The sequence below is a fragment of the Solanum stenotomum genome, chromosome 4 (assembly GCF_019186545.1).
Source record: "Solanum stenotomum isolate F172 chromosome 4, ASM1918654v1, whole genome shotgun sequence".
NCBI classification, from domain to species: domain Eukaryota; kingdom Viridiplantae; phylum Streptophyta; class Magnoliopsida; order Solanales; family Solanaceae; genus Solanum; species Solanum stenotomum.
Genome location: NC_064285.1, coordinates 21,508,583 through 21,519,009, shown reverse-complemented (window position 1 = coordinate 21,519,009; position 10,427 = coordinate 21,508,583). Strand labels below are relative to the sequence as shown.

Here is a 10,427-nt window from a genome sequence, read left to right as displayed (position 1 = left end):
AAATATCTTAAATAATGATACGGACCTGCTCGTTCAATCGGAGCTCAATTTCATGCTCGTTTGCCCAGTCAAATATCATTTCTACTCGGTAAACAATTATTTCTTATTTGCGATAAAAGTCCAATCTCGGGTTAGCGAAAATGCACCCAAAATTTACAGATAAGTCCTATAATTCATGCTCAAAATTTCAGAACTTTCAGAATAATTTTTCGACCTTTAAAACTAAAAATGAACCCTTTAGTTGCCACAATTTGCTGAAATAGTATCAAAGCATCCAAAAAGCTTAAAAGCTCACCAAAAACTCATTTGGCACTTCCCGAACACAAACCAAATATGCTACTAGCTTGAAAGTGACATTTTGGACTCAATAAAATCGTCAGAATTTGAATTCGAGGTCTCCTTGACCCGGTATCCGATAAGGCGTCAAGAAACTAACTTTAGGCTCAAAAACTTGAAACGCACTCGGGGACTCTAAAAATTCAACCAAGACTCATTCTAGACTTAGAATCATCCCCTGAATCCAATGGTGCCCTCGGAATTCCATTTCGAGCACCGGAACCTCGTTTGTTGACCAAAGTCAACTCTTTATCAAAATTTCACAATTTTTGCAACTTAGGACCTCAAATCTTCGTTTTAACTTCAAATTCGACTCCGTAAATTCTCATAGACCCGTTTCGACATCCTAAAACTGCTAGAATCGACGGAAATCCGATTCGAGTCTCGAAACTCCAAATGACTCGAAATAGCACTTTTAACCAAACTTTAACTCTTAAAAACTCAACTTTCCAAAAACTCAACTTTTTATCAATTTCCTTCAAACCAACTTCGAAAATACAACAATTAGGACTCGGGGCAACTATCGGGAGGGGTAAAATGGTCATTTTATGAAAATTTCCAAAAATGACCTTTAGGGTCATTACATTTATACATGACACACTATCTGATGCGCGAGATACACTAATTTGATGCACGAGATATACTTATCTGATGTGCGAAAATGAGGGATTTTGAAAATTTGTAAAACTTATAGGGGATAATGCTATAAGTAAACTAAAAGGTGAGATTTTTGCAATTTTTTCATTTTTTTTGACAAATAATACTCAATAATGTTTAAATAAATACTTATAACATATTATTTCTTAAAGAAACTTATGATGCCTCTCAAAATAGGATATTTAAGGGTACTGAGGTTTGGGTTAGGCCGTTTATGTTGAATCAAATCATGTGCAAATCATTAACACACAACTAGTAACTTTAACTTTAGTGGAGATGGCATAAGTGAGTAAGTGACAATTTTCATGTGAAAGAATTTTTTTATATATAATTTTTAAATCATTAATATGAATATTATTAGTAGATATAGGGCTTAGATAAATATTTTTTTATTGACATGTATTAAAAAGAGACAAAACAAAAATAAATATATTACTTATTTATGGTGTGTCTCTACGAGAAAAGTAATATTTTTTTTCCTCATTTTTTGCCTTTTCCTCTCATTTTCTTGTTTTCTTTTAAAAAAAAGTTTGTTTCCTTCTTACTAAAATGTAAAAAATTAATGATTGAAATAATGATGTCAATTAAAATGCCCTATATAATTTTACTACATCTTAATAAGGTAAGCATTCATATATTGTTTGCATTGTGAATTTCAAAAGGCAAAAAAATAATCAAAATTTTCTATTTTACTCAAAATCATAGCACATGCATGATTATTTATTAAAAAGTTTCTATTTTGTTCAAAATCATAGCACATGATTATATATTAATTGTTGGGTTTTAAAGGTGTGAATAGGAAATGAAGGGTTGTGACTCTCCTGANATTAAAAAGTTTCTATTTCGTATAAAACTATTATTCTTACAATTAAGTGATTGTTATAGATCGTGTTAGGTCAGGACATTCAATTTTACCAAACATTCTAGAATAATATATTTTCATCAATTGTTTCCCCACTCGACCAAACATATCAAAAGTTATTAATTTGTACCTACAATATGATGAAAAAAATATTATTCTTTACCAGATAATAGGAAGCTACAAAAATTATCCAATCAGCATCGTACATATGCTGACATTCAGCCCTCTATATAAACCTTCGTAAAACAAGAAGTAAATCATCTTTCTCTCTTCATTACTACTTCCTTTTTGACTTTGCAAAAAAATGAGTCAAAATCTTGGATTTGTTTTCACTTCAAAGCTCAAAGAACTTTCAAGAATATTCCTCCTAAAATGTTTGCATTTCTTAAATAATGCAATAGAGTTATTGCTAAATTTTCACTTGAACAAGAACAATAAGCAAGAAATGAGCCTACAAAACATTAGTCAACCTCTTTCTCATGACCAAATCAATAAAATTGTTGAAGGCATCACTATTTTACTTCCCGAGGTACTAGAAAATGTACTTTCTGGGACTAAAACTACGTCGTCCCACGATGGATTTATGCATCATAAGCTCTTCATTGGAAGTCTTGGGATTCGTACTACGTCTGAGACTCTACGTCAAATTTTCTCTGCCTATGGAGAAATCAAAGACGCGTTGGTGGTTAGAGATAAATTTGGTGTGAGCAAAGAGTATGGCTTTGTGATTTTCAAGAATGTAAGGAGCATGTTAATGGCATTGAAAGAGCCATACAAGACTATTGATGGTAAAATGACGATTACAAAAGTTGCTAGATCGAGAATTAGAGACGTAGAGGACGAGTCTCTACGTACTATTTATGTGTCCAACGTGCCACATGACATGTGTCCAAGTAAATTGTTGGAGTACTTTTGATCTTATGGTGTCATAGAAAAGGGTCCATTTGGTTTCGATAAGGAAACAGGAAAATCAAGAGGCTACGTGATTTTCGTGTACAGAACACTTGAAGGTGCAAAAACAGCAATTTATGAATCTAACAAGTGTGTTGATGGACACAATTTGACTTGTGAAATGGCCATTCCAAAGACAATGATGAAAAATCCACGTGTTGGTCCTAATTTAGATTTCGATTTTGGACCCGGTCAACATGACCATTACAATAATGCAAAATCAAGGTTCAATGGTTGTAGCTCGAGGTCAGAAGTGTCACAAGTTGGTACTCAGTATGCCCCTTATCAGGGCAATGGGCAAATGTATGCACATAAATGTGATTGCAGACTGGGCCTCAATCACATGGGATCTGGGCTTTATTCTAATATGGACCAGGCAGATTATAGCATTTGGGCCTCAGAATTTCCAAGGCACAGGCCATTATGGTTTGGTGGTTCATCTCTTTAGCCCTATCAATTCCATATGCAAGTTAATTATCAAGAAGTTACATTCACTTAATTACAGGCCCAACTTTTTTTTCCTCACCTTATGCAAGCTATATATGAATGAAGTAACGTTTATTTAACTAATAAAGTGTACTTGCTAGGTAGTTTCCGTTTTGCAAGTTGGAAAGAATCTTGATTATGAAGTCTTATTAATGTTTTAAGTTTTTAATTAGCATCTTGTTGCTTGAAACCGTCTCAAAATATTTGTAACTTTTCATTTCATGAGATTCAAACTATGACAGAATATCTAGTGTAATCTCACAAGTGAGGTCTAGAGAGAGAGTAAGGTGTACACAGACCTTATCCTTGCCTTGTGGATAGATAAAATGTTTCTAATAGACCATTGACTCAAAAATAATGTTATCGAAGTAGGATTGCACATATATAACATATAGAAACAAAACAACAATATCAATTGAATAATTTAATATAACATGTCACTTTGAACGAGGTGACAACCCAGTGTGTCACTTTAAAGCCTGACAACCCAACTTAAACTTTAACGTGTCACTTAGAGGGAGGTGATAACCCAACATGTCTCTTTAAACGCGGACGACCTAACTTGAAGGGAATATGTCACTTAAAGGAAGGTGACAACCCAACGTGTCTATTGAAAGGCAGGCGACCCAATTTGGTCACTTGAAGGGAGGTGACAACCCAATGTGTCTATTGAAAGATAGACGACCCAATTTGAACTTAACATGCCACTTTGAACGAGGTGACAATGTAACCCAACGTGTCTCTTTGAAAGGCGGACGACCCAATTTTGAACTTAACATGTCACTTTGAATGAGAAGACAATCCAACGTGTCTCTTTGAAAGGTGGATGACCCAATTTGAACTTAACGTGTCACTTGAAGGGAGGCGACAAGCCAACGTGTCCTTTGAAAAGCAGGCGACCCAATCCTAAGCTTAACGTGCTATTTGAAGGGAGATGTCAACCCAATCTTGAACTTAATATGTCACTTGAAGTGATGTGACAACCTATCATGTCTCTTTGAAAGGCGAACAACTCAATTTGAATATAACATGTCACTTTGAACGAGATAACAACCCAGTGCGTCTCTTTGAAAGGCGGACGACCCAATTTGAATGAGGCCTTCAATTTTAATTTATTTTTTCCGATGAAGTGTAGTATAGTCAATTTGTTTAGTCTTTCTTAAGACATAGTATTCTAAATTAGTAAAGCCTCTAATAATTCATTCCTCTTATACAAAAAGTCTATCTTTTTCTTACAAATAATACTCAATATTTTAAAAAATATATTTAAAACATATAAGGTACGCCGAGGATAACAGATTGATGACTCTGAGCTTTTACCAATGGAGTCCTTTGGCATCTATTTCTTGAAAAAAAAAATATGAAGCCCCTCAAATTGGGAGATTTAAGGCTAATGACTAATGAGGTTTGGGTTGGGCCGTTAATGTTGAAGCAAATCATGTGCATACGGATCATTAACACATAATTAGTAACTTTGACTTTAGTGGAAATAGAATAGGAAAAATTGTATATAATAGCAAACTATTAATTCAAATTAAATGCTATAGCTATAATTTACTTTATTTCCAATTCACAACTACTGTTTCATATAATTTGCTATAGCAATTTCTCCGAGCGAAAGGACAAGAAAATGGCTGCTTCTTCGGCTGTTGTTACAAAACTGCCGGGATTCAGAAATAAAGTGTAACATCTCGCAACTAGAAAAAACTAGAAGGAAGTTTAAAATCTGGAAATAGTTATTTTTGGAAAGTGCAAGGAAATCTGGAAAATTTTAAGCAAGTTAAAGTGAATTTTTGGTCAACTTCAAACGACCATAACTCCTAGCTTAGGATGAGTTAGGTGTATTTCCAGATATGGTTGGAAAACTCTTGGAATGAACTTTCCAACACCGCTAAGTTTGCACGATTCTGAGTTCGTATGAGTGAGTTATGTCCTTTGGAAGTTGGGTTGTTGGAATAAAGAAATGTCTAATCTGGATTTTAGAAGGGCGATTTAGTCTTTTCCTTACCTAATTACTCTAATTCATTTTAGGAGATTAATTGGGGTAAAACCAGACTTTATTCAATTTAGAAAAATTAGAATTTACGCTAGGGCTTGGAGAGGAGAAGAAAGAAGAGAAAAGAGAAGAGAAATCAAGAAATCACCAAGAATGTTCAAGCCTTGTGAGTGGAATTAGTCGGGGATGATCCCTACAAGGTATGTGAGATCACATAGTGTTGGGTTAGTTCACCCACACGCCAAACTTGTTTCAATTCAGAAAATTTGGAGTTGTTTGAATGTTAAGAAAGTGAAGTTCTTGAAGAACATTGTTGAATTCTTGTTGGTTGATTGTTGATTTGATTCGTGTTTCCGGGTTGTTTTTTGAGTTAAATATATTGGGTATTGAGGGTACTAATGATCCTGAGTGTTTGGGGAAAGAACTATGAAAGTTTAGAGGGTTTAGAGAGGAAAAACGGAGAAGAAAAATCGTCAAAAACCTGGGGAAGGGGGTGGGGTGTCGCGCCAGCCAGCACCCCCCAAAAGGGGCTATGAAGTTCACCCCTTGGGGTGACGCGCCAGCCAGCGCTCCCTATCTGGTCTTCTGAAGTTTGAGGGCTGGCTCCCCGCGCCTTTCAGAGCGCCAGGGACGCCAGTTCTCCCCATTCTTCCCCCACCTTTTCGTACTAGTTCCTAAGTGATGTACCTATGTTTCCTAGTTGATTCTAATACTCTAAGGTACATCTAAACATCATGAAATTATCCATAAACATGAGATCATGAACCTTGAATCGATAATCCAATTCGAGGAAAGTTAAGATCAAAGTCATAGAAGCTAAGAGTCAAAGTCTAGAAGTTAAGAAGCAAGACAAAGCAAAGTTTCTTAAAGTTTTCAAGAGTCTTTAACAAACGTTTTACCTCGTTTTAAGGCTCAAGTTTTAAGTTAAGCAAAGAGTAAACTTGAAGTTCATTTCTTCAAAAGTATAAGGGGACTAAGTATTCCCTAAAGAGATTTAAAATGTTTTCACATTTAAATAAGAACGGAAACTGAGATTTCCAAAGAGCCTTTGGGCTAGTTTTCAAAAAAAGTAATCGCTTTCTAAATGAAGCAAGAGGGGAAACTTTGATGAAATAGCCTTTGAGCTAAGTTTTTGAGCACTAATCTCAAATCACAGAAGAAGTATGTTTTTAAAACATAAGAGCCAATATATTTTAGTAGTATTGAGCACCGAATTGGGGACGAACATGAGTTTAGATAACTCACGTCACCATAGAACCATGTAGCCACCATGGGTAGAAAAGGGTCATACTTTTTAGATGAATCCTTTTTGCAATAGACTAGTGGATCCATTAGNATTGCACTTGTTTTAAACTGCTTTATATTGAAATGAGTTCAGTAAGTATTCATGAGTTGAGAAGAGCCAAGGTAAGTGTTTCTTTCAGATTTCCTTTCAAGCCTATGTTTGTTAGCATTCCAACTCGCATACTCATACATTCAATATACTGATGCCAGTTGGTCTGCATCTTATTATGATGTAGACACATGTAACTAAGATCGGCATTCTAGCGCACCGTTGATCAGTGAGCAGTTCAGAGTCAGTCGGTGAACCTCTTTGCATTCCAGATGACTCTTTTTTATTGCTTTCTAGTTAGTTCATTAGGATGTTGTGGGGGCTGTCCCAATATCCATCTCAGTTGTTTTAGAGGCTTCATAGACAATCAAATGTTAGTCCTTTGAGTCTTTTCATTATCATTTCTTATTGTTAAGACTTGGGTTGCCACTTTTGGCCAAGTTGAATGTTTAATCTTTAAAACATTCTCAATTATTTTACTTCAGTTCAGTTAAGTTCATTTATCATTATAGATATGAATATTGTCTTCCGCTGAGTTAAGTAAGCCAGACCAAGGGTTTGCTTGGGGGCCAACAATGGTCTTCGAGTGCCAGTCCCGCCCAGGGTGTAGGCTCGGGGCGTGACATAGAGTATACAAGAAAATGACATCTGCTTCAGGCATATAGTTGTATATAAAAAAATTAATTTTTTTCATGAATTTTCAAATACATATACAGATTCAACTAATACAAATTTTTATTTATATACATATTACACATATATACATATACAACTGAAAAGCACAACAAAAAGAACATATACTTACACAAATTACAGTGAGAGAACTTTGATATACAAACGTTTTATTTCGATTCAATTGTATACAAATTCAAATTTTATGCAAATATACAAACACATAAAATTGAATTGAGAGGCTGCCAACGATTTATACAAACGAGAGGACAACGATTTATACAAACGGCTGCCAGCGAAATTATACAAATCTGAAGAGGAGCCAGCGAGTTATACAATTTGATGCTCCGTAGCAAACATAAAGTTTGCTATGGAGCGCAATTATACAAACTATAGCTATAATATACAAATTTGATTTTTATGTTTGCTATATATGAATGTTGCTAATAGAATAAGTGACAATTTTCATGTGCATTTATATGCTAAATAGTTTTTTTTATATATAATTTGTTAAATCATCAATATGAATATTATTATTAGATATAGGAATTAGATAAATATTTTTTTATGGACATATATTAAAAAGAGACAAAAAAAAATATATATATATATTACTTATTTATGGCGTGACTTTACGGGAAAATTATATTTATTTTTCTCATTTTTTGCCTTTTCCTCTCATTTTTTTTTTTTTAAAGTTTGTTTCCTTCTTTCTAAAAATGTAAAAAAAATTAATGATTGCAATAGTGATGTCAATTAAAATGCCTATATAATTTTACTACATCTTAATAAGGTAAGCATTCATATATTGTTTGCGAAATTTCAAAAGGCAAGAAAATAATTAAAATTTTCTATTTTACTCAAAATCATAGCACATGCATGATTATATATTAAAAATAATTCTATTTTACTCAAAATCATAGCACATGCATGATTATATATTAAAAAAAAATTCTATTTTGTTCAAAATCATAGCACATGATTATATACTTATTGTTCTTGATCATGCATGTATAAAGATACTCTGCAATTTTTTACAATCCTTAATTCTAGTAATTAGATTATTCAAAATAAAGATTAATACTAAATAAAATAATAATAATAACATATTTAGTATAATTGCATAAGATTGATTAATATTAAATAAAATAATAATAATAACATATTTAGTATAATTGCATAAGTTTAATTTTGAAAAGTAAAATTGAATGTTAATAAATAATAATCTAAATTAGAAATGGAAAAATCACCCCACATATCTATTTAATGCTTAATATTACAGCCTTTAGATGTACTTTTTTTATATTACTACTTATAACAGTTTAATTACAAGTATTAACAGATTAGTTTTGATCTATAATTTAATTTATTTTATTTTATTAATTAATTATTATTTTTATAATTACATTATAATTAATAAGTAAGAGAAATAACATTAATATTAGAGAATCAATTATCATTATTTTAGGGATAACACTAATATTAGAAAATCAATTGTCATTATCTCTTACACCATTTTAGGGATTTTTTTTCCAGTTTCACACAACAACCCCCCACCCACAACACTACCTTCCTCTTTTACCCACACGCAAACCCCACACCCTCACCCCCACGTTCCTCTTTTACAGAGAACTATTTTTTCTCTCTCTCACCATCTTCAACGTTCATCTTCTTTATTCAAAAAGAAAATCAGCAGAACTCTTCCACATGTGTCACACCCCTTTTTGCGCACGGCGGCGGAAGGGTTTTTCCAATTTAAGTGACGTTATTGATTAAGAGATTATTTTTAATTTTTTCAGAGTCGCCACTTAGAATTGAGTTATGGTGTTCCGAGTCACCTTTTTATTTAATCCCTAATCATAAGGAAATGACTCTTTATTTGGTCTGCGAATCAGAAATTCAGGTAAGGAATTCTGTTGACCGAGGGGAAGGTATTAGGCATCCCTCGAGTCCCGTGGTTCTAGCACGGTCGCTTTTATTGACTTATACTTATCTTGATATGTTTTTGGATAATTTGTGTCTATATGCCATGGTTTGCTTATTTTTTAATTGTTGAATTTTTATTAGTCTTAAACCGGATGCATAACTGCATTCTCGATCTTGACATTTGGAGACATAAATGTCTTCCCATCTCGAGTTCATCACACCTCATAATCTCTCAATTTACACATCTTGGTTTGAATTAATAAAATTAATTATTAAAATAATTTGGCCAAGGTGCGTAACCGCATCCTTGAATTTATTAAGTATCTCAAAAAGATGTGGAACCACATTCTTGATTGAGATGAAATTTAATTATTATTATTACATGAACTAACAAGATTAAAAATATATATTTATTTATTTTAATACATAATGAGTTATTCTTATAATAGTTGTCAATATACTGTATTAAAAATATTTCCTTAACTATTAGAATAAATAGTTTCAACATTCTGAAGATCTTAATTGTTTAGTGATATGCAAGATTCAAACAATTATATTTCGACATTATAATATCACAATTAAACACACATAAAATTAGAGTAATTTCATAACATTGGAATCAAGTATTATATAATCATGAAAATTAAATTATACACAAAAAAAGTTATATGGTACCTCTTGCGAAATCAATTCACGAAAAAGAAAAAATAACAATCCTAATAAGGAACCGCGAACTCGAAACCACGAAAGTGAACCTCAACCTCAAATTTTGGCGAGCGAGAGAAAACATATAAATAAATGTGAGTTCTTTTTTTTCTAGCATTTTGTGTGTGCGTATATTTTTTTTTTTTGTAGTGTGCAAATTGTATGTTGCTGACTCCTTTTTCTTTTATGCCTTTTCTTATGTTGATCCTGCAGCGTGAGTGTGTACTTTTCTTTTTGAGTTTCTTTTTTTTAATGAGTCGTGTATATTGCTTAATTCAAGAATATAGGTTTTCTTTTTTTTCACACAAGACAACTACCGACTCAAGAGAAATTATTTTATATGTGGTGGAAATAGTTTCTTTTTTTTAATTGAAACAAAATAACAAAACGAATTAAATAAATTTTAACTTTAAGTACTAATTAAGCAAAAATACATATACAATTCATGAATAGAAATTGCCAACAGACTAACACATTTTTATATTTTTTTACTTTTTTTTTTT

The 10,427-nt window shown here is 32.6% G+C and overlaps 1 protein-coding gene across 1 annotated transcript; it reads left to right on the top strand.

Annotated features, from left to right (window-relative positions):
• The first annotated feature begins 2,438 nt into the window (after positions 1 to 2,438).
• LOC125861350 (UBP1-associated protein 2C-like) lies at positions 2,439 to 3,254 on the top strand. Its single transcript, XM_049541270.1, has 2 exons — positions 2,439 to 2,706; positions 2,788 to 3,254. Exons 1-2 carry the CDS (start codon positions 2,439 to 2,441, stop codon positions 3,252 to 3,254), a joined length of 735 nt encoding a protein of 244 aa, XP_049397227.1.
• Positions 3,255 to 10,427: the final 7,173 nt, after the last annotated feature.